The 24,892-nt window shown below is 39.3% G+C and overlaps 1 protein-coding gene across 1 annotated transcript in view; it reads left to right on the top strand.

Annotated features, from left to right (window-relative positions):
- LOC105467552 (protein CASC2-like) overlaps positions 1–24,892 on the top strand; it is an 85,227-nt gene that overhangs the window by 17,590 nt on the left and 42,745 nt on the right. The window contains exon 2 of the mRNA XM_071069058.1: positions 12,890–12,964. Within this exon, the coding sequence (XP_070925159.1) occupies positions 12,890–12,964 (75 nt within the window). The remainder of the gene's footprint in view (positions 1–12,889; positions 12,965–24,892) is intronic.

Raw genomic sequence — 24,892 nt, 5'->3', positions numbered from 1 at the left:
TCATACTCTCAACTACTAGTTTATATTATTAAATTTAAAACAGAAAGAATAAAACCAAATTAAAGAAACCTTATTAAATGCACGAAAATCTTTTATTAATATAATTTTTAAAAATTAATTGAGGAAAACAGAAAAAGTTATTGTGTAAGAATTCTGTAGACTTGAGTGTTGACTTACTTTGCAGAACCAATAGCACATAAGGACGTATTTTTTTTTCTTTAACCCCTTTTGTAATTACTTTAGAGCAGTTTTCGTTTGATTTGGGTAGCTTTTTAATTGTCATTGTTCTCACACAAAACTTTCAATATTGATTGATGAGAGATTTGTCAGCCTTGAGTTTCCAAGTGCTTAAAAATAGTTCAGTGATCTTGCAAATACACACGAGCGCACCTCTTTTCTCCTTGTTGGGGAGAAGCTTGAAGTCAGAAGAGCGGCTTGTTTACTTTCACCGTAGCCCCCCCCCCCCCGCCATTTGCAATCCCACTGAACCTGCCATGACCTCCTTTGACCAAGCCTCTTCATCCAAAAGGCAGCCAGAGAGCATCTTGTGGCCAGATGTGCGCCCCCACAGCCAACGTTCCTGAGCTCAAATGCATAAATCCCCTGCTACTGCGCTGACTGCTTCTTCACTGTTAACAAATGCCTCTTTGGACGGCTGCACCCTGACCCAATTCCAAGGCAGGGAGGTGAGTGGCCATTTTCTGAAATGACACAAGATCGATGAGGTGTCATCATCCCCAAACCCAAGAAGATGACAGTTAGGCCTCATGCCCAAATCCTCCTTCTCCTTTCTTAGCAAGCACCAAGCTGATGAAGTTATCCTATATCACCACTGGGTCCAAGAAGTTTCTGGATCTCTGCAATACAAGATGAATTTCCATATTCCATCCACATAGGCCAAAACACCATCGTGGATGTCCAGTTCCCTTATTGTTTGTCCAGGATCTAAATGTTTCTGTCTGGCTTCTCTTACCTATTGATGCATTAAAAAATACTTAGTGGTGAAAAATATTGAATATAGTGCATTAGCTTCAGGGAAGCCAGCATTAGCCATTAATATTTCAGATTCATCTTTGCTAGAGAAAAACCATTTATATTCTTCAGTGCATATTTTCTCCATCTTCATTCTTTTCCTTTCACTTCTGGAGCCGTAAATGACTTGATGACTCTGATGTAGCACTTTACCAAGGATTTCCATTTGATTCTCTCATTTAATCCTCTCTACAACCCTGTGAGATAGGTTTTACTGGTATATTTTACAGATGAGATTTTCCACTGCCAAATCTTGCAAAATTTCTGCTACATCATTACCAAGATTTTGGAGGGTACGTGGTTCAGTTCTTTTCTTGCTTTGATGAGTGAACTGAGCCGCTAGACTTCCTGACACCTGGCTGCCAACAGACAATGGTAGAACCAGGAGCCACCAGGTCCAGTTTGCTCTTAGTCCACACCTCCTTCTACTCCCCTCTGCTCCTCTCCACTGCCCTCTCTTCCACTTTCCACTCCACTGTTCCATGTGCCTCTACAGCATGCATGGTTGCTTGTGTCTCCATGGGTCTTAGAGAAAGCTGCTACACTAAGCCCCGTATCCCAGGTACCCAAAACTCTTGACACTGCCTCATCAAATGAACACCCCAACCCCACTGCCATCTCTCACATACTCTGAAGTTATTGGCTTCTCTATTCCTGAGTCCCAGATGCTTTCACAGGATAAATTTACAAGTTCAGAGCAAGGAATTCTTGCATGTAATGGATGCGGACCCTGGTCAATGGATAAACAAGATACTATTCAGGACAATAAATTTACTTTTTAAAATTTTACTTTTTCTCATGAGCTATGATCTCTACTTGCGTCCTATACAGTTCTGGAAAACTGGAAGCAGAACTGCAAACCAGTTATTATCTCTGAAGTAATATTTGCCAATAGTTCACTCCTCAGGTCACGTTGGCAACAGAAAGACCCCTAAGAGTCATGATGTGGGAAGATCCCTGTTTCCATTCCTAAGCATCATTTGTGGGATACCTGGTGTCCAACACGGTTCAAGGACAGTGGTAGCCCCTTTGATTTCCATAGTTCTTTACAATGTATACAATCCTTGTAGGTCGTTTTCTTACAATCCTCATTTATAAACATAAAACTAAATCTCAGAAACTTAAGGAACTTGCCCAAAATAAAACAGCAAGTGGCAGAGCGTGCACAATCTCCCAGTTTCCACTGCTGTGTATGACACAAACTATTATTCATGAGCCGCAAACAAGAGTGCCACAAAGACAAACCCCACACATCATCAGGAGAAATCGCACAGACCTTGATGAAGATCACAGGTGGTTTACTGATCACATAGGTTCTGTAAGGGGCGTTGATGGCTATCTGAAGAAGTTATTATACACAGTCTTTTTAGGAAACTTAAATTCTGTCAAAGAGGATTCTTGCTTTAAGCTACTCAGGGTCTTAGCCTTGAATGACTCCAAGAAGCACCATCCAACTGATATTTTTTGGGCAAATGAGAGTTTGTCAATAATATAATGTGAGCCAAAAGTTCACTGTGATTTTTCACTCAAATGAATAGAATCATAGAGATTTACAACTGAAAATAAACCTCTCTTAGTCTTCTGTGATGCTGGAGCTGGAACTGGCTTTAAAGGTCACCAACTCCTCCACTCCTATTTGCCCACCAGTATCTCTAGCTAGTGGTTTTTCACTCCTTTCTGGAACAGAGCCTGTGAGGGAGAAGCTCACCTTCTCATAAAGCAGCTTGTTGAATTCCGGCCGACGTTTATGTTATTAGAAACTCTTTACACCAGCAGAATAGTTCCACTTCTACCTGTCAGCCTTTGTTTTTAGCCAGATAAGAAAACAAGGGTCAGACAGGTGAAGTGTCCCACTCTTGCCTGGTCACAGGGCTGATGTATCCGACAACAGTGTCCCCCAAGGGTCTTACTCCAGCACCCCAGAGAAGAGCAAGGGTTCAGATACTGCCACTTGCTACCACCTGCCTTGTTCTCCTCTCTATCTGGGTTGGATGTAGGCAGACCGCATGGGTGGTGCCTGGGTATTCCAGAGTGACCACTGTTGTGAACCACACTTTCCGAGCATTTATTTCACTTTAAGGCAATTACTTGTTTATTTGTCTTTGAGTTCCTCAAGGACAGGGACCATGTCTGGCGGGCTTAGCAGTGTATCTCCAGGGCCTGGCACAGTCCCTGGCATGTGAAGACTTTTATTCTGAATAAATAAAAAATAAACTACAACTCCCGTCACCCTTGGGACCTTCATCTCATAACTCCACACCATGGAATTTCCCATGCATGCTCATGCAAACCTGCCCCAAAGTGATTGGCTTCTAGTTTTAGAAATCACAGGTTTCTGTGACCAATTTGGCCAGCCAAGCACAAGAGGCAAAGGAGTAATATCCATGCTTGAACTTTCCTCTTCGTGTTTCGAGGAGATCATTGTCAATTTTTTTAACTTGCAAAAGTCAAGAGGGGAATATTAAATGCAAATGGACTTTGGCAAGTTGAGTGATTGTCAGGCAGCTACGAGAACAAACTTCTGTGTCCACTCTGGAGGGGAAAAGAAGGCAAGGTTTCAGCTTTAAGCAGGAGATTTATTTTTTTAGATCAGGTGTTTTTTGAAGTTTGCAGATGGCAATTTCATTTGCATTTAATGTCCTTCAGATTATTTCCTTTCTGTTGTGCTAAACACCTCTCTCGGTTGGGTCTAATTTGATGAGGTCATGCTGTGACCCTTGACCCTTTGGATCTTAAATGAAACCATCTGACCAGAAAGGAGAGAGAGAGTTCTTAGTCTTGTTCACAGACATTTGATATTTGCAGATGTGCAGCCAACTTTGCTAACTACCCACTTGCCAGTTTAGCTCTTGATTAGAAGTAGAACCAGCAAATTCCCTGAGAGTCAAACATTTGAAGAATAAATGGGTCCAATTAATCCTTTGTCACATTCTTGTCAAAATAAAAGGACCATGCCAAAGGAAGAAAAACAACCGCTGTACCTACAGAGGGTAATTTGGGATATTAGCAAACAATTAATCTTGGAGAACACCTAAACATTGCAGTGTACAAAATGTTTCTAAGTGCTCTGCCAGCAAATTGAGATTTACTATGGAAAATAGACAAAGACATTCTCCTGTTACAGAAAAAGCTGTCTACCCATTAGGTCCTCGCTGTTACACACTGGGGGAAAGGAATCCATTCTAACTAATTAAAACTCAAAACAAAAATTGGGAAAACAGGTGCCTAAGTAGAAGGTGAGATTTTCCCGGGAGAATAACATTTTTATGCTTGGTTAGGCATTTGAATTATGGTCTTGTGAACAGTTTTGCAAGAATGTTCACTTTTTTTCCCTAGAATTTTACCAAGCATCTTTCTAGATGTACAGAACTCGACCTTGTTCTAACTTTGCTTATACATTACATAATATAACCTGTAAAGTGTCATTCTGGGAAAAGATATTAGTACCCCAAATTTGCTACTCAGAGAGAAAAATATCTGTTTCTGTCGTACTGATACCCTACTCTCTTGGCTCACTAACCTTACTTGACGGGCTATGTAACTTCTGAGTTTGTGGCCCCTGATGAGGTAGAATAAATGTAACTTCAGAGTCTGATGGGCTGCTTTACATCTAGGCTCTGTCCTGCATTATGTGTTGTGTTAGACAATATTCATTTCACCTTTTCTAATTCTAAATTACTACACATTAAATGAATAAAGATAAAGAAAAGTGTGAAGCAGAAAGAAAGGAATCACTCAGTTTAATAACTATAATATGTAAGTATATTATCATTCAATTTTCCCTGATTTTTAAAATATGATTGAGGTAACACTGCATTTATAATTTTGTACTTTGCTTTCCACTTAATGTCATTATATCAGCATTTTCCAGGCCTTCATAAACATCATATTTAATAGTTGTATTAATATAATTGTACATTGTGAGTAATATATTTAACCTTAGTCTGATATTGGCCATTTACATGGTTTCTTTTTTTGCTATTATAAATAACACTGTGATGAACATCTTTTTGCATCAATCTTTATTTACATTTTGGATGATTTCCTTAAAATAGATTTTAATATGTTCAAATAGTGTGCCAAACGGTATGAACATGAATTTCAAGCTCATAAATCACCTTGCCAAATTGCTGTCCAGAGAGGTTGTACAAGATTACATTCTTACCATCACTTCACTCCAACCACACAAGCTGGAGTAATCTTATTCAAAAATGATAAGAAAAAAATAGGTGCATGAAAAGTATTATCTCATTGGTAATTTATATACATCTCATTGATTATTAGTAGGTTTAATTACATGTTCATTAACTACTTTTATGTCTTCTATTATGCATTTTCATTGAAAAGTTAATTTTTCTTAGACTCATTTTCCTCATCTATAAAACGAGAATAATAATACTGTACCTGCCTAGCCTACTACTGTACCTTTTGTAGTTTTAGGAATTAACTGAGATTGCTCATGTAAAGTTCTGTACACATTAAGAGGCATTTAATAAGTGTTACTGCTCTTCATTTCTTTGAGATTAAACATAAGGACAATCTATACTTTTTTTTGCTTTTTCTCCAGTTGATAAAACATTGTTGGGTTGGATACCCTTGGAAAATTTCTGATCATGACAGACATTCGTTGGCTGTCATTATCTGTTAGGCACTATGCATCATCTCATTTTTTATATTCACAGTAAGTATGAGATGGGCATTCTTGTTCTCAGTCCTCATGTGAAGAGAAGGAGGGGTAGCGAGGCTTAGCCACCTGCTTGGAGCAGAAAAGCCAAGACTCAAGGCTGGGCCACCTCAGTGTGGAGCCTACCCTCCCAACCACTAGGTCGCTGTCCAGTGATGAGCCCTGCTTGGTGCTCAGGGTCAGGAGTGGGGCTGCCCAGATTCCCATTTGCTCAGCTTTAATGCTATGATCTGATGTAGATCACACCCCAGTTCGGGGCCACAATGTCCTCCTTGGTAAAAGGAAAGGATTTGGTAGATGATTCTCAGTTCCCATCCACAAATGCATGGATAACTTTAGACAGGTGTGTGTGCACATTCATACACATAGAGACTCACACACCAATAGACACACTGAGAAGTCAATCATGCACACTCTCTACATTTTTCAATAGCTATATCTATATATCTATATCTACTCTACTATTACAGTTAGATAGATACACAAGTTGAGTGTCCCTTATCCAAAATATTCGGGACTTGATGTATTTCAGATTTTGGATTGTTTTAGATTTGGGAATATTTGCATTACACTTAGCAGCTGAGCATCCCTAATCTGAAATCCAAAAATGCTCTGGTGAGCATTTCCTTTGAGCATTATGTTGGTGCTCAAAAGCTTTTGAGTTAGGAGCATTTCGAATTTTGAATTTTCAGAATAGGGATACTGTGTGTGTGGGTGTGTGTGTGGGTAGGTGTACACATAGTATAACACAACACCAGGAGGTAGCTTGTATTTTCCCCATTTCCCAGAAGAGGAAGCTGAGAGACAGAGATGCTGGTGTTAGCTATTAAGTGCATGCTCACAACCACTCTCCTCTGCCATCTTTCATGGATAGAAATGTTGCACTAAACAAGATCAAATGAATTAAAAATAATTACCGAGGCTTGAGAGCATACATTTTTTTTCCTCATACTAATAATATTGTGGAAGTTGCCAGTACCAAAATGAAGTCACTTATGTCAAAACCCTAACAAAATGGAGTTAAGTGAGCATGAAAGAAGGATCCTGCCCAGCGAGGGGCTCTGCTTGATGCTTAGAGCCCGAAGTGGGGCTGCCTAGATTCCCATCTGCTCTCCTTTAACATTGATGTGGCTCATACCCCGATTCATAACCCCAGTTCACACACCTCACACGCATGCCTGAGACTTTCCTTATCACAACAAATCCCTGCACATTCCACAAACCCCACATGTCCTGCATGCCCTATATGTACCATGTGACATAACTGACCACCATAAATTCCTCAAGATTATAGCATTCCAGATAAGCTGCCCTACTATCTACCAATGAGCTAATACCAACTCCAGCAATGAGCTTCTGTGACCAATAAACTCTGCTTCAAAGCAGCTTATGTGGATTTCTTCTCTTTGCCTTTAGAAGTTTCCTCTTTCTCCAACCTCTCCATATATGCCAATGATCCACCATAACATACATGTCTCAAAATTGCAAAATTACTATACCTTGCATATTCCCAAATATACTTTTTTTGAGAGCCTCCCTCTCTGTCACTATTTTAGTTTGACAACATTAACAGAAACCTAATTTTAAAAAAGGATAAAGTCAGCAACACTTGTACCACCCTCTGTGATATGGCGTAAAATGTTTCCTTTCAATCTCCATCCATATGAAATTGTGATTTTAATACATGTAATCAAGAATGAATTTTGCTTTATTTAATTTAGTTTTGCTTTGTTTAATATTATTTCTATGTGGCTACATAGTCATTATAATCATATTTTTAATAGACTAACATTTTATCAAGTGACTAGTCCATAACTTACTTATCCCTTACTATTGTACATTTGCATTATTTCCAGTTTTCTTCACAATCTCAACCAACACTGCAATAAACACCTTTATTAGGATTATTTTAAAAATTAATTTATACTAAAATAATTACCTTGAAGACTTCTGCAGTTGATTATTTTTAGTTTCAAAAGTTCATTTTATAGTTTATTGTGCTTTCTTGGTAATTTAATTATGGCCAGTGATTGCATTGGAAGATGACAGGGAAACAAAATGATGAATATGCATAGAATTTGGCACCTAAAATTTGTGAAAATAACACAAACATATTATAGGAAAAAGATTTGATAATAGTTAATTTTCTTTCTTTCTTCCTTTCTTTCTCTCTCTCTCTCTTTCTTTCTTTTTCTTTTTGGCAGAATTTTGCTCTTTTTGCCCAGGCTTTAGTGTAGTGGCACAATCTTGGCTCACTGCAGCCTCTGCCTCCCAGATTCAAGTGATTCTCCTGTCTCAGCCTCCCGAGTAGCTGGAATTACAGGTACGCACCACCACACCCAGCTAATTTTGTATTTTTAGTAGAGACGGGGTTTCACCATGTTGTCCAGGCTGGTCTTGAACTCCTGACCTCAAATGATCTGCTCGCCTCTGCCTCCCAAAGTGCTGGGATTACAGGCATGAGCCACCATGCCCAGTGGATAGTAGTTAATTTTCAAAGAAGGATCTCCTAAAATCAATGTTTTAAAAAGGAAGCTCTACAAAGGCCAGTTTATTTTGTGATAATAATTCCTTTCTGACCTTGAAAGCTAAGGGTTCAATGCCATTCTAGGTTGTGTTGATAGACCCAGTATTGCAGGACAACAGATCTAGGTGTTTCCCTAGAAATTTAAGGAACAGTGAATGCAATGAAGAAAAACATTTATACTTAACCTATGGAAGAAAATACCTGGAAGGGTGACATTATCCTAACTATCTCAGTTTGCCCAGGACTGAGGGGTTTTCTAGGACATGGGATCTTGAGTGCTAAAGTCAAGAAGATCCTGAGCAAGCCGGATGAGTTAGACACCTCAGCAGGGATTTAGCATTTTCTGTAAGACTTCCAAGGACAGAAACTACACCAGGAGTGTACACGTTACATAGAGGCAGGTTTTCAAATTTAGCATCAAGTTGCACTTTGCAATTACAATGGGATAGGTGGCTTTGACAGTCTCTGAATATATTTTTTAAAAGTCGGGGCAACCACTTGTTGGATATGCTAAAGAAGCAAAGGCTCTCAAATTTTGTTGCATATTAGAATCCCCTGGGAAGCATTTGAAACTCCCCTTGCTTTCATCTTGGACCACAGTGCAATAAAAATGGAAATAAATACCAAGAGTATCAAAACCACACAAATACATGGAAACTAAACAACCTGCTCCTGAATGACTTTCAGGTAAACAATGAAATTAAGACAGATATCAAAAAATATTTTAAACAAGTGAAAATAGAGACACAACATACCAAAATCTCTGGGATGCAGCAAAAACAGTGTTAACAGTTTATAGTGCTAAATGCTTACATAAAGAAGATAGAACAATCTCAAATTAGCCACCTAATTTCACACCTAAAGGAGCTATTAAAACAAGAACAAATTACTCCCAAAGCTAGCAAAAGAAAAGAAATAACTAAAATCAGAGAAGAACTAAGTGAAAATGAGTCTCAAGACAATCACACAAAAGTTGAACAAAATGAAAATTTGCTTTTTTGAAAGAAAAAACAAAATTGAGAGACTACTAGCTACATTAACAAAGAAAAAAGGAAGAGATCCAAATAATCACAGTCAGAAATGACACAGGTGATATTACAACCAGTCCCACAGGAATATAAAACACCCTCAGACACTACTACCAGCGTCTCTATGCAAACAAACTAGAAAATCTAGAGGAACTGGATAAATCCCTGGAAATACACAATCTCCCAAGATTGGGCTAGGAAGAAATGTAAAACCTGAACAGGCCAATGACGAGTAATGAAATTGAGTCAGTATTTTTTTTAAAAACCTACCAACCAAAAAAAAAAAAAAAAAAAAAAAAGCCTTTAATCGGATGGATTTATGGCCAAATTCTACCAGACATGCAAAGAAGAGCTGGTACTAGTGCTATTGAAATTATTTCAAAAAATTGAGGAGAAAGGCATTCCTTCCTACAATATTCTACAAAACCAGTATCACCCTGATACCAAAATCTGGCAAAGACACAACAAAAAAAGGAAACTACAGGCCAGTATCACTGATGAACATAGCTGCAAAAGTTCACAACAAAATGCTAGCAAACTGAATCCAGCAGCACATCAAAAAGTTAATCCACCATGATAAAGTGAGCTTTATTCCTGGAATGCAAACATGGCTCCCCATATGCAAATTAATAAATGTGCTTTACCACATAAACAGAATTAAAAACAAAAATCTTGTGATCATGTCAATAGAAGCAGAAAAAGCATTTGATAAAATCCAATGTTTCTTAATGATAAAAAAGAACTCAGCAAACTAGGCATCAAAGAAACATACCTCAAAATTGTAAGAGCCATTTATGATAAACCCACAGCCAAAATCATACTGAATAGGCAAAAGCTGGAAGCATTCCCCTCTAAAAGCTGGAATAAGACAAGATGTCCACTCTCATCATTCCTATTCAACATAGTACTAGAAGTCCTAGTCAGAAAAATCAGGGAAGAGAAAGAAATAAAAGGCATCCAAATAGGAAATGGGAAAGTCAGATTATTTCTCTTCACTGACGATATGATCCTATACCTAGAAAACCCAAAAGATTTTCTCAGAAGACTCCTCGACCTGATAAATGACTTCAACAAAGTCTTAGGATATACGATGAATGTATAAAAGTCAGTAGGATTTCTATACACCAATAGCATTCAAGCTGAGAACCAAATCAAGAACTCAATCCCATTAACAATAGCCACACAAAAAAAGTACCTAGAAATACATCTAATCAAGGACGTTAAACATGACTATGGGGAGAACTATAAGAGACTATTGAAAGAAATCATAGACAACACAAATGGAAAAGCATTCCCTGCTCTAGGGTTGGGAGAATAAATATTATTAAAATGTTCATACTGCCCAAAGCAATCTACAGATTCAATGTTTTTCCTGTCAAATTACCAATGCCATTTTTCAGAGAATTAGAAAAAAAATTATTCTAAAATTCATATGGAACCAAAAAAGAGCCTGAAGAGATGAAGGCAATTCTAAGCAAAAAGAACAAAGCTGGAGGCATCACATTGCCTGACTTCAAATTATGCCACAAGGCTACAGTAACCAAAACAGCATGGTACTGATACAAAAATAGACATATAGACCAATGGAACAAAGTAGAGAACCCATAAATAAAGCCGCACACCTACAACCAACTTATCTTTGACAAAGTTAGCAAAAATAAACAACAGGGAAAGGATAATACCCTTTTTAATAAATGGTGCTGAGAAAACTGGCTAACCATATGAAGAAGAATGAAACTGGACCCTTACCTCTCACCATATACAAGAATTAACTCAAGATGGGTTAAAGACTTAAATGTAAGACCTCAAGTCATAATAATCCTAAAAGTAAACCTATGAAATACTCATCTAGACATTGGCCTGGGCAAAGAATTTATGATAACCCCAAGAGCAAATGCAACAAAATAAAAAATAGACAAATGGGACTTACTTAAAATAAAGAGCTTCTGCACAGCAAATGAAATAATCAATGTAGTGAACCAACAACCTACAGAATAGGAGAAAATATTTGCAACTATGCATCTGACAAAGGTGTAATATCCAGACTCTATAAGGATCTTAAATCCACAAGAAAAAAAAACTCATTAAAAGTAGGCAAATGACATGAATAGCTACTTCTCAAAAGAAGACATATGAGCAGGCAACACATATATGAAGAAATGCTTAAAACACTAATCATCAGATAAATGAAAACCAAAACCACAATAAGATACCATCTCACACCAGCAAGAATAGCTATTACTAAAAAGTCAGAAAATAACAGATGTTGGTGAGGTTGTGGAGAAAAGGGAATGATTATACACTGTTGGTGGGAATGCAAATTAGCTCAGCCCCTGTGAAAAGCAGTTTGGAGATTTCACAAAGAACTAAGAATTACCATTTGATTCAGCAATCCCATTACTGGGTATATACCCAAAGGAAAATAAATTGTTCTAAAAAGACCTGCACTCATATGTTTATTGAAGCACCATTCACAATAGCAAAGGCATGGAATCAGCCCAGAGGCCCATCAGTGGTGGTAAAGAAAATGTACTATATCTACAGCATGGAATACTACGCAACCATAAAAAAGAATGAAAGTATGTTCTTTGCAGTAACATGCAGGCAGCCAGAGCCCATTATCCTAAGCAAATTAACTCAGAAACAGAAAACCAAATACTTCATATTTTCATTGATAAATGGGAGCTAAGCATTGGGTATACACATGGTCACACAGATGGGAACAAGAGCAACTGGAGACTCCAAAAGGAGAGAGGGTGGAAAGAGGGCAGGGGTTGAAAAACTACCTATTGGGTACTGGGTTTGCTACTTGGGCAACAGGATCATTAGGAGCCCAAACCTTGGCATCACACAATATACCCATGTAATAAATCTGCACATGTACCCCTGAATCTGAAATAATAAATAAAACAATAAATAAATAAATAAATAAATAAAACTCCCCTTGCTCAGGGTGCATCCTATAGTGATTAACCCATAATCACTGAAGGTGGGCTTATAACAATAGTTTCTGAAAGCTTCTCTGGTGATTCAAATGTATGATTAAGGCTGAGAAGCAGCGCTGTAGATGAATGCTGCTTTAGCTCTCATGTACGTATGAATTACCTAGGGACCTGACTGAATGCCGATTATCAGTCAGTAGGTCTAAGGTGTGGCCTAAGATTCTACTTTTCAAAAACACTCTTAAACAGAGACAATGATGCTTGTTCCTTGACTGGCTTGAAGAGTGACGGAGTGCATAGGAGAAACTCAGGCATCATAAGGTGGGGGAGATATATAGGAGGGGAGGGACATTGAAGTTGATAAGCATTAGGGACCTTCCCAACTCTAAAAATCCTCCGATTTTTAAAACCACGATAAGTATTCTTCAAAGACATTTTGAAATGTAGCTTTTTCTTTGAAGATGAAAAATAACATCTAAAACCCTCTTCCAGATCATCTCACTTGTATCACAATATGTATGTTATGTTTTGGATCACTTCCTAAGAACTGTTACATGAACAAATTTAATAATTCAAAACCTAATCTCTTTAGGTCATATAAATAATCCTGCCTTCATAGGTTTTTTTCTGATGACTTATACATAGCACAAAACTCTCCTTTCCACTTTGTACCCAGGACTTTTTGGTTGGCGGGACACAGATACTGGCCCTTCAAGGCAGAATTCAGGCGATGGGTGAGTCCCTGTGACAGGTAAGTGACCTTGGAATCTTTCCACACTTGAGAGGTCTGCCTCAAGCAAGAGGAAGACCCAGGTTTCCTGGTTGTAGTCCTCTTTTCTTGAGCACTGGATTCCATTAAGGAGGAACAAACAGATAGGATGGGATTTTCCAATAGGTACCATCCAGCAAAGGGAAGCTTCTTTCTGGGGAATCTCAAGCTCACTCTAGAGCCTCAAAGGCAGCATGGCAAGCTACAAGAATGGATGGGAGGGACCTCTCTGGAAGAGAGAATTTGAGGATCCTCTGCTCTGAAGCAGGGTGGGGAGAGTGCTTCACCCACTGGCCCTTCTAGTTTGTGTTTCAAATCTGCCCAGGTTGTTTCTTTGCTAGCATTCAGCCAGGAGCCCCAGGGACACTCACTTTCTAAGGACCTTCAGTAGCCAACATCTCAGTGATGCCATAAGACAAATCACACTCCTTCCTCTGTCAATAGACATGCCACTCTGTTCCTTTGGCCTCACTGAGAGTGGAGAGTTGAATCCCAACGTCAAATCCCCAAGTACTGAAATCAGAGACAGAGAACAATACAGTAAAATCTTTCTAAGGCTGGAGTAAATTTAACTTAGAAATCTTGTCTGTCTAGCTGTTAGAAATTTTGGACAGAAAGAGAAAACATATTGTGTGTTGAGCTCCAGCTCGTTGCCAAACACTTACTCAAACCATCTCATTTAATCTGTCCAGCAATATTCAGAAGTAAGAATCACCCCTAATCTATCCACAAAGGTGGCAAGGTTCAGAGAGGTTGACCAGTTATCCAATATACACAGCTAACAGTGGAAGTCGAATCCAAACTTTTGTTTTAAGCTGTTTTTCTTCTATTGACTCCACATTTTTATGCTTTGATAAATATGTGTGTATACTGACATTTTTATCTCTCTAAAAATGTAAATAAAGAAAGGAACATGCTGCTGTGTTCCACAGAAACACCCTACAGTGAGATTTTGCTGTATTTTCAAAGTATTCATAGCAAGCCTGTATTCCTTTAAGCATGTATCAAACATAAATAGATGCTGTCTATATTAGGGGCCCTTGTTTCCTCTGAGAAAATGTTGTGAACAATGGATTCTCTCCACAGAGAAATGCATGTATACACATACGCACAAACATTTGTGTAGGGTTCCTTGTGTAGGGTTCACAGGTACTCTGAAGCCGGTGCTTTAAAAGTTTAACAGACTAGTGTTGTTCCCACTGCCCAACGCCCCTTCTTTGTAACTTGCCTAGAGCCCAGCTTTCAAGGACGCAAACTTTTGTGCATCAGTGGAATATTTATTAACCCTGTGTCTTTGAGAATACAGCAGTGAAGGGACAGGGTTGTTGCCCTCAGAGAGCTTACAGGCTAATGAGTGCATAGGTAGGTAAGCAGATATTACAAAGCATCAGGATAGTGAGGGAATGAATGGTGGCTAACAGCGACGGATTGTTGAAGAACAAAGTCAGCCCTGCAGAGAACCCCAGATTTAATGAAATGGTGAGTGCAGTGAACATTTATCATTATTTTTATCTACACAGCATTTGAGCCTCTTCCTATCCCTGAAAAATAGCATCGCTTTAAGCAGGCATGCCCTGAATGACACACAGCCTTCTTCCTTTTATAGAGGCCAAAAATGCTAGAGACTGGTTTGCCTGCTTCCCTTGCACTTAGGGCACAACATTTGGCTTAATCTCCACCAACAGGACTAGAGGGAGCCCTCAGTCTCCAATCAAACGCTGGTAGCGGGCCTGGTGTGGTGGCTCACACCTGTAATCCCTGCAGTTTGGGAGCCCAAGGTGGGAGAATTCCTTGAGCCCAGGAGCTCAAGACCATCCTGGGACACATAGCGAGAACTCATCTCTACAAATAATAATAACAACAATAATAAATAGCCCAGCATGGTGGCATGCACCTATGGTCCCAGCTACTCAGGAAGCTGAAGCAGGAGGATGGCTTGAGCCTGGGTGGTCGAGGCTGTGGTCAGCTATGATCGTGCCACGCTGCACTCTAGCCTGGGCTACAGAGCAAGACCCCATCTCAAAACAAACAAACAAAAGCTGGTGCGGCAAAGAAGCAGGTTCTACCCAGGGGCTAGAATTTGGAAACAGCAACAACAGCTGCATCTAACCTCTAGAGGTGGTCGTGGCAGCAGTTCTGGGGGTGGCATCTAACATCTAGTACTGGCAGTGGAGGCAATGTGGTGCAAATTATAGCATCTGTGCCTTGTGACAGCCACATCAGTGTCTACCAGACAAGTTCTGCAGCATCATCTGTTGCTTGTTGTTGGCTGCCTGACCTCCAGCCACATTTTCTGGGTCTCCCAGAGATACTATGATTTGCCCAATACTCTTTGCAAGGTAATCATTAAATTGTCTAGTGCCAGTTTCTGTGCCTTCCACCTGAGGGTCAGAATGATGCCATGCTTGTCTGTGGCCAGCACGGGCAGAGAAGTGATGGTGATGTGTGCATCTGAACTCCTATGGGGTCACCCAGTTCTTCTGTAGAAATGATGATGTTCTTGTAGCTGATACTCAAATGTACCAACAGGAAGAGACCCAGAGTTTACTGAGTATGAGGCTGGTTCTTTCTTTGTTTTTTGTTTTGTTTTTTAACAAAGTGATTTTGTTCAGCACTCACTTTCCTGAACAGTTTTTATATTTGTATATTATCTGATTGTGATCTTTCCACTCTCATTTTAAACTTGGCTAGAGAGCTCAGTTGACATGCATTTAGTGAGTGCTTAATACAATCTTTGTAACTGGTGAAGTGGGAATGCAAGGCAGTATAAGATCTATACTGCTCCGAGGGCTCTTAAGGTTTGGTTGAGAAGATTAGACATGTACACATGTCAAGATAAAAATGCAGCTCCCCAAATACCTGTTCTGTGAGCAACATGACAAAAACAACTATTAAATAATTGTATTATATAACCAGAGGGACGGAATTTGTAGGTTCTAGACACTCTAAAATATTCTCATTTTATAGTCTCACCCAAGACTTAGCAGCTAAACTTAAAATGAATATGTTTTGACAGTTTGCTTTGACAGTTAAACTATGCCTTGGTCAACCCATTATCTTTAAAAAATAAACAGTCCATGGTAAGATTTTTGCACACCTTTTACCCATAGTTGCAGCTCAATAAAATGCTCAATGCAGATAGGCAGAGGCGGTAAGGCAGACAGGCCAGAGTGAGAATGATTCGGGTTTTTATTTTGATGTAAAGTGCCTCAGAGGTCCTGTTTTAGTACAACCCTTAGTAGAGTTATTATCTGGCCAGACAGCCTAGTTCCCTCGAAGTCTTATCTTCGCTGGTTCCCAGGAAAACTTAAGAACAGGAAGAGGATGAGAATCACAGACTAAATTAGAGGCGCATTAATTGAGCTCTTAAAGAGAAGCTGCTGTAAGTTTGTCCCTGGACGGTGCCATTAACACCCCCTACCTTTTTTTGTTGTTGTTCTTAGAACCAAATTTAAAATAAAAGTTTACAAAAAACACTAGTGGAAATAGATTATATGAGTCTTGCATTTAGAGGTGCCATCTGTTCAATTTTGCACCCTCGCAGTCAGAGTGTTAATATCTCCTGTGCAGAGATACCATGTGTCAGCATTTTCCGCTGTGTGGAGTTACCAAACAGTTCACTTTTTCATCCTTTGGCCTAAGTCAGCTAAAATTATCTGAGCGCAGATGTCTTGAGCTTTGTGTGCCTTTTCTATCACCTTCTTGTTTGAGAAAATTTCCTTTCAAAACTTTATTAGGACAAGGGACAGAATTTGGAACTAACTGTGCTTATGACGGCCCAAGGCATTTGGGGGAAAGGGGGAGAACTCAGAGGAGTAGACGCCCCTGGAGAATGGCTAGTATCTATCTTTCTGATTAACTTCTGCAAGACTTAAATGAGTTTTAAAGGCCCTCATAAAAGAACAAGGGAGAGTCATCGGGGAAAGGAAGGATACAATATTTCTGTTTCAACTGCCAGTGATCTTTATAAACCCTAATTAAGCCCTGATGGGGTATAAAATATCCGAACTTTTATAAATGACTCTGTCAACTAGACAATATGCAATGCTTAAATTACCACAAGATTCACGTTCATTTTCAATTGCATTTTGGTGAAGGGAAGAATATAAATACTTAGTTTGAATAGTATTTCACTGAAAGGAGAAATTAACCTATGACTTATTTCCGCACCAAACCAAATGGTTTCTTGGAGTTTGGCTTTTCCTCTTAGATTTGCAAAGACAAATCACACAGTATTACTGTGGATGTCATCGCTGTTGTTACTATTTTAAAACCAGCTGCTCTTTCTTCTGCGTTTTCCCACCATCAAGTACGTACATAGGCTTTAAAATGAATAAAATTATTTTTTCCCTTGGCAAAGGCACTCATTGTTTAGAAGCTTTTGATATAGGCTTTTACAAATACCATTGATTGGGGATTTCAAAATAATAACACTCTGCCCATTTCCAAGTGTGAAAAGAAAAAATATGAAGCAACATAATATACAGTAAAAAACAAGAAATACGTAGGCACCTGATTGTACAGAATGCAAAGACAAGATGACACAAACACTGGTTGGAGGGAGGTTTATTTATTGACATTAAATGGATAAAATCAAAATGATTTTTAATGTGATCTTCTGGCCGAGCAAGGTGGCTCGTGCCTGTAATCCTAGCACTTTGCAAGGCCGAGGCGAATGGATCATCTGAGGTCAGGAGTTCAAAACCAGCCTGGCCAACATGATGAAACCCCGTCTCTACTAAAAATGCAAAAATTAGCCAGGCGTGGTGGTGCATGCCTGTAATCCCAGCTACTCAGGAGGCTGAGGCAGGAGAATCTCTTGAACCCGGGGAACAGAGGTTGCAGTGAGTGGAGATCGTACCACTATACTCCAGCCCAGGCGAAAGAGTAAGACTTCATCTCAGAAAGTAAAAATAAAATAATAAAATAATAATGTCTTTTTAAAATATGGCATGGAGCTACTCTGGGGATCTCCACCTCCTGTCAGATCAGCCATGGCATTTGATTCTCATAGGAGCTAGAACCCTATTGTGAAATGTGCATCCGAAGGATCTAGGTTGTGCGCTCCTTACAAGAAGAATCTAATGCCTGATCTGAGGTGGAACGGTTTCATCCTGAAACTTCTCCATGCTCTGCCTATAGAGTAGCCATTTTTTATTCCTTTACTTTCTTAATAAACTTAATTTCACGAAAAAAAAAAGAAAGAAAAAAAAAGCATGATACTTGAGGATATGGAACAACACTCTTGTCTTTGAACGTGATCGCGGAAAAGTTATGGAGCCAACATTCCTGAACCTCTTTCCCAGACAAGAGGAAATCTGTGCTGTGAAAGGAAACCAGATCCTGGAGGGGCGAGTGACTCAGTCCACAGGGGCTGTGCTGACAGTAGCTGTGCTTACGTTGCAGCCAAGGAAAGCTGCAGAGGGAACAGGGGCAGATGGAACCCATGTGCTATGCTCCATGGGCCTTGTCCACTGGCCTGAAGCTCCCCACTCCTCCCTAGGAGGGAATAAATAACATGTCCAGATTGTGCATAGAACTGCTTTTTGATGAAACATATTACCCTATTAAGTGCTATTTGAGAAAGATGTGTACTATACACCCTGTTTAAGATTGAATACTGGCAAGTTTGCCCCTCCTGAAGAACTGATAAATTACTTTTTACCAGACACTGAGAGGTATGTGTCTTTCCACATTTTCCTTTTCACCTTGGCCGACAGGAAGCTCAGAACTAGATTTAGCATGCAACTAAAATACGTATCTCTTTACTGGGGTGTGGTGGCTCATGCCTGTAATCCCAGCACTTTGGGAGGCCAAAGCAGGTGGATCATTTGAGGTCAGGAGTTCAAGACCAGCCTGTTCAATATGGTGAAACCCCATCTCTACTAAAAATACAAAAAATTAGCTGAGCGGTAGTGGCACATGCCTGTAATGCCAGCTATTCAGGAGGCTGAGGCAGAAGAATCACTTGAGCCTGGAAGGCAGAGGCTGCAGTGAGCCAAGATCGTGCCACTACACTGCAGTCTGGGCAACAGAGTGAGACCCTGTCTCAAAAAATAATAATAAATAAATAAATAAAATATGTATCTCATTACTGTCTCTGGGATAATTATTTCATCTTTTATATACTTTGTGATCTTTCTCAGCTTTATTTTAGCTGTCTTGTTGATAGATTGTTGTAACTCAAAAACACTGAGATAAAGAAGTATCATGGACACACTCCTCCTAGTAATATTACTTGTTTCTAGGAGGCTCCATTCTTTCACTGGCCTGAAGCTCCCCATTCCTCGCCAGGAATGGGGAGGTTTCTCAAGCTCGGAGAGCTGAGGACACTTTGTGAAGATATTTTACCTCCCTTGGTTTTGCATCCATCCTGGCTCATGGATTACCCTGTTGATCGCAACTTGGGACCTGGCTTCACACAGGTGTTTTTCTTAGAGCTGCTATCATCACCTCCATGTATACTCATTGGCATGACTGCCATGTTAGGCCCCTCCTCTGTGTTCAGCCCTGTGTTGAATTACTTGTAACCATTGTGTCCCCACAATCCTGAGAAGTGGGTAATCTAATTGTCTTCATTTTACACCTGAGGAGGCAGGTACAAACAGTGAAGTAACTTATCCAAAGTCACGCATTGAGTAAGTAACAGAACTGGGTTTTGAACTCAGACCCAAGTCCAAATCCTATGCTTCCAACCACTATTCTGTACCGATTGTCTTGCCTGCTCGCTGCTAGGCATATTTCTCAAAGTGGGTGACACTTATGATTTTTTTTAGCACTCAATGCTGGTCTCTTCTAAATTGGGTTAACCTGGGACAATCCCCAAAAGACTGAGGAACTCGATTGTTCTAGGAAACATACACTTGGCTGCTTGCAGGTGTATTTCACAAAATACAAATTCAATAAATGTTAGCTATTACTATCAAGATGATTATCTATATTAGCATTATTGGTCACTTATGAGTTTGGTTAGCTTGAGATAGTCTTCGAGAAGCCAGTTGTCTCTGGTTTATTGTTCTAAAAAGCATCCATTTTCTGGAGCAACCTGGCTGAAATCTCTGCCTAAGCATATCCATGACACTTCTTTATCTCAGTGTTTTTGAGTTACAGCAATCTGTAAACAAGACAGCTAAAATAAGGTTGAACAAGATCAGAAATTATGTAGAAGATGAAATAATTATACTAGAGATAGTAATGAAATACATATATTAGTTGAATGCTAAATCTAGTTCTGAGCTTCCTGATAGCCAAGGTAAGAAGGAAAATTTAGCAAGACACGTATCTCTCATTGTCTGGTAAAAAAAACTTGCTGGTACTCAGTCTTTTTTTTTTTTTTTAATACTTTAAGTTCTAGGGTACATGTGCATAACGTGCAGGTTTGTTACATATGTATACATGTGCCATGTTGGTGTGCTGCACCCATCAACTCGTCAGCACCCATCAACTCGTCATTTACATCAGGTATAACCCCCAATGCAATCCCTCCCCCACCCCATGATAGGCCCCGGTGTGTGATGTTCCCCTTCCCGAGTCCAAGTGATCTCATTGTTCAATTCCCACCTATGAGTGAGAACATGCGGTGTTTGGTTTTCTGTTCTTGCGATAGTTTGCTGAGAATGATGGTTTCCAGCTGCATCCATGTCCCTACAAAGGACACAAACTCATCCTTTTTTATGGCTGCATAGTATTCCATGGTGTATATGTGCCACATTTTCTTAATCCAGACTGTCACTGAGGGACATTTGGGTTGATTCCAAGTCTTTGCTAATGTGAATAGTGCCGCAATAAACATACGTGTGCATGTGTCTTTATAGCAGCATGATTTATAATCCTTTGGGTATATACCCAGTAATGGGATGGTGGTACTCAGTCTTAAACAGAGTGTATAGTACACATCTGCATCAAATAACACTTAATAGGGTAATGAGTTTCATCAAAAAGCAGTTCTATGCACAACCCAGACATATTATTTATAGTAACGCTTCTAATTTCAATCATTTAAAATGTAGACAAGTTGTTGATTGGGAGGACTGTTTAGCAAAAGCACATCTACATTATAGCCCAGGGCTCTGACTTGCCATCAAGATAGAGCAGGGGTCCCAACCCCTTAGCCTCAGACCCATACTAGTTCTTGGCCTTTAAGAACCAGGCCACACAGCAAGAGGTGAGCAGCAGGTCAGGGAGCATTACTACCTGAGCTCCGCCTCCCGTCACATCAGCCACGGCATTCCATTCCCATAGGAGCTGGAACCCTATTGTGAAATGCATATCTGAGGGATCTAGGTTGTGGTTGTATGCTCCTTACAAGAATCTAATGCCTGGTCTGAGGTGCAACAGTTTCATCCCCAAACCATCCCCCACCCCACTCCTGTCCGTGGAAAAACTGTCTTCCACAAAACTGGTCCCTGGTGCCAAAAATGTTGGGAACCACTGGAATCAAGCATAAAGGACATAGAGGAATATCCCTTAACAGTTCCATAAACATGTTATCCCAGTCCTGCATTTGATGGGCAACGCAGAGCAGTGCGTTCAAAATGGAGCTGGAGCTGTTAGTGGAGAGTTGATTGAAAAGAGCACTATGCTGATTGAAAAGAGCACTATGTCTTATGGTTGCCAATTTGGGGTTAGATAGCAAGACTGATTTTTGTTACATTTATTAAGAATAACATGCATTTTTATCCCAGCAGAGGACCACGTTAATTATACAGTTAACCCTCCATATCTGTGGGTTCCGTGTCAGTGGATTCAACCAACCACAGATTAAAAATATTTTTTAAAAAAGATGGTGTCATGTACAGACTTTTTTCTTTCATGATTCTCTAAACAACACAGTATAAAACTATTTACATGGCATTGATGCTGTATTAGGTATTATAAGTTATCTAGAGATGATTTAAAGTATATAGGAGCATACTTTAAGTATACTTAACCTATGTGCATAGGTGATATGCAAACACTACACCATTTCACATCAGGAACTTGGGCACATGTGGATTTTGGTATCTGCAGGGGAGTCCTGGAACCAATTCCCCACAGACACTGAGGGATGACTATTGGTAATGAATACCTGTGGGGGAAAGACACAGTAAGAAACTATCTCAGTATCTCATGGGGCTAGCAACACATTATCATAAATTAAACTAAACCTATTACAATAACTCCTGGCATTGATGGACATCATTTCAATGTGAAAAATACAGGTGACCCTTGAAAACATGGCTTTGAACTGGGCGGGTCCACTTCCAGGTCAAAAAAATTGGTGGGTCCAGTTTTTTCAGTGAATACAGTCAGATCTCCGTCTCAGGGGCTCTGCATCTGCAATCAGAATATATTGCCTTCAACTTTTAAAATGTGAATATAGGAAATGTGATTATAGGATCAGGGATCCTTCTGAATCCCAGTTGGGCCACCAGCCGTTTATGTCCTTTTAAATATCCCTGCTTCCTGGTGTTAGGGGAACCAACCACAAAGAGGGCAGGAGAGAACGGGCGAAGTGGCAGCAATTATGTGAACTAAAATTAAACACTAACTTTCCTTTGGTCTCGTAGTCAGCAATAATTCACTTAGCAGAATTAGTCCTTTCTTTTTTAGAGCAATGCCCCGACTCATGGATGTTTCTGTGAGACAGATTTCATGGTCTGCATCAGAAATCTCTCTAAATCCTTGTAAGTTGTGTTTTGTTCTGTTCAATGCATTTTTGAATGCTCATGGGGCTTATCCATAAAACTCCCTCAGATGGCTGAGTTTTCTCTTTTCCAACCCCCAAGTTTGGAGAACGCAGATCTCTTTATATACTGGGTGAAATCCAAACTTTGGATCCAGAGCATAGAGCTCAGACTAACATCAGCTATCTCAGCGGGGGCGCACCATGGCCCCGGCTCATCTTCTTCCTGTTGGGTTTTATAATCACTCCATGACACTCTTCATGTCCTGCCTGACTTAAATCTTTACCACTTTGGCCCTTTGCAGGAACCGGGCCCTGCTCCCATGAATGGTCCTCTTTCTTGGCTGTCTGAGCTCAGCTGAGGAAATTCTCTCTCCTCTGAAGTCATTCAGGACCAGCCCAGTTTTTCCTCCTGCCCTGACTTTCTGTCGCTGCCTTTTACCCCCTTGCTAGAGGGAAGGATTTCTACTGCTTGTCTCTGCTACTTGGTTCTCCTGGCCCATCTTTCCAAACACCTGCAGAAACTCTACCTGTCCTTGGCTAGACTCACATGTCCCTTGCCAGAGCCGATGAAGATAGAGACTTCTGAACAGTGATGCTCTGGACCAGTTCACCCCTTCAGCAAGACAATGCCTCCCGTGCTTTACAATTCTCCGTGCTGCCACCTTAACACCCGCTGTCCTCATGCCACTTGTGTTTCATGTCTTATATGAAACTCCTAAAAGAAATCACAAGCCAGGCAACCAGCCAGCTCAAAATTAATTTAAAATCTTCTTTTCCCTCACACCATACACAAAAATAAACTCCAAATGGGTGAGAAATTTAAATGTAAAACATAAAACCATACATGTAGTGGAATAAAACACAGGTGAATTTCATTATATAAGTTGGATATGGGGAGAAGTTTTTCAACTATGACTCAAAATCCAGATGTAATAAAGAAAACATTGAATTTTTAAAAAATTGTCAAAAAAGAGTATAAGTAAAAACACAATTGTTAAACTGGAATAAAAGAGTTGCAACATATATCACAGAGAAAGAGTTAATATCCCTTATATTTTTTTAAAAACTCAAAAACTATAAGAGAAAAAAAAAACCTGACAGGAAAATGGGCAAAAGAGATAGAGAATTCACACACACAAAATATAAGTGCATATACATATACACGATGTATATAAGTATATATACAAATGACCCTTATATATTAAAAGATATTTAATTTCACTTACTATAAGAAAATGTCAGTTAATTGCACAGAGATACAATTTCTTATGAATCTGATAGGCAAAATGTTAAAACATTTGACAACATACTCTTACGAAGCTTTGAGGAAACTGACACTCTTATACATTACTAGTCGTCAATGTCTAACTACATATGCATTTACCTACTGGCCCAGAAATCCAACTTGTAGGAATTTACTCTGAAGATATACTTCTAGGAATATAAAAAATTATGCAGAAAATTATTCCAAGTTGTGATTTATAATAGCAAATTATAGGAAATAGTCTTATTGCCAAAGCATAGGGGAATGGTTCAATAAACAATGATATAGCCACCCAGGGCAGCAGTATGCAGATGTTAAAAAAATTAAAGAAGAAGGAAGGTTTCTACAAACTGATAGATAATTTCAGGATATATTTTTAAGTTTAAAAAACAGCAAGATAAAATATATATATATATATAGTGATATATATATAGTGATATATATAGATATATATAGAGAGATATATAGTGCTATTTATGTGTAAGACAGAAAGAGAAATAAGATCTTTTTCCCCAAAAGAAATGCAGGAAGCATGAGCAAGAAGTAAATCCAATTGGCTAATTACAAGAGGTGGGTGGAAACATAATGGAAGGGAAAGAGAGGAAGTAAGATTTCTATCAGTACATAGTTTTGACTTTTAAATCATGTTTATGTTTTTCAAACTTAAAATTAAATCAGAAAGGATGGGGAGGACTCTAAATGTTAATACAATTGGAAACAAATTCATTTGTGTATGAAATTGTTAACATAACCACACAGAAGGAAAATAAAAGGAATCAATCTAGGTAAGCTTTGAGCATATTCCTCTGACTGTCTGCCCTTAATGGGATATAGGCTAAGGACATAAAAGAATTGCAAGGAATTCTACTTGACTCAATAGGCTTGCTGTTTGAAAGGAGTATTAATATTATTCTAAAATATTGTATTGTAGGACTGAGAATGTAAGTAAATAATCCGATGTGTTTGGGGACCAAGGTCC

This window comes from Macaca nemestrina, chromosome 9, assembly GCF_043159975.1.
Source record: "Macaca nemestrina isolate mMacNem1 chromosome 9, mMacNem.hap1, whole genome shotgun sequence".
Taxonomy (NCBI): domain Eukaryota; kingdom Metazoa; phylum Chordata; class Mammalia; order Primates; family Cercopithecidae; genus Macaca; species Macaca nemestrina.
Note: the sequence above shows the minus strand (reverse complement) of the source record. Positions and strands in the feature narration are given on the sequence as shown.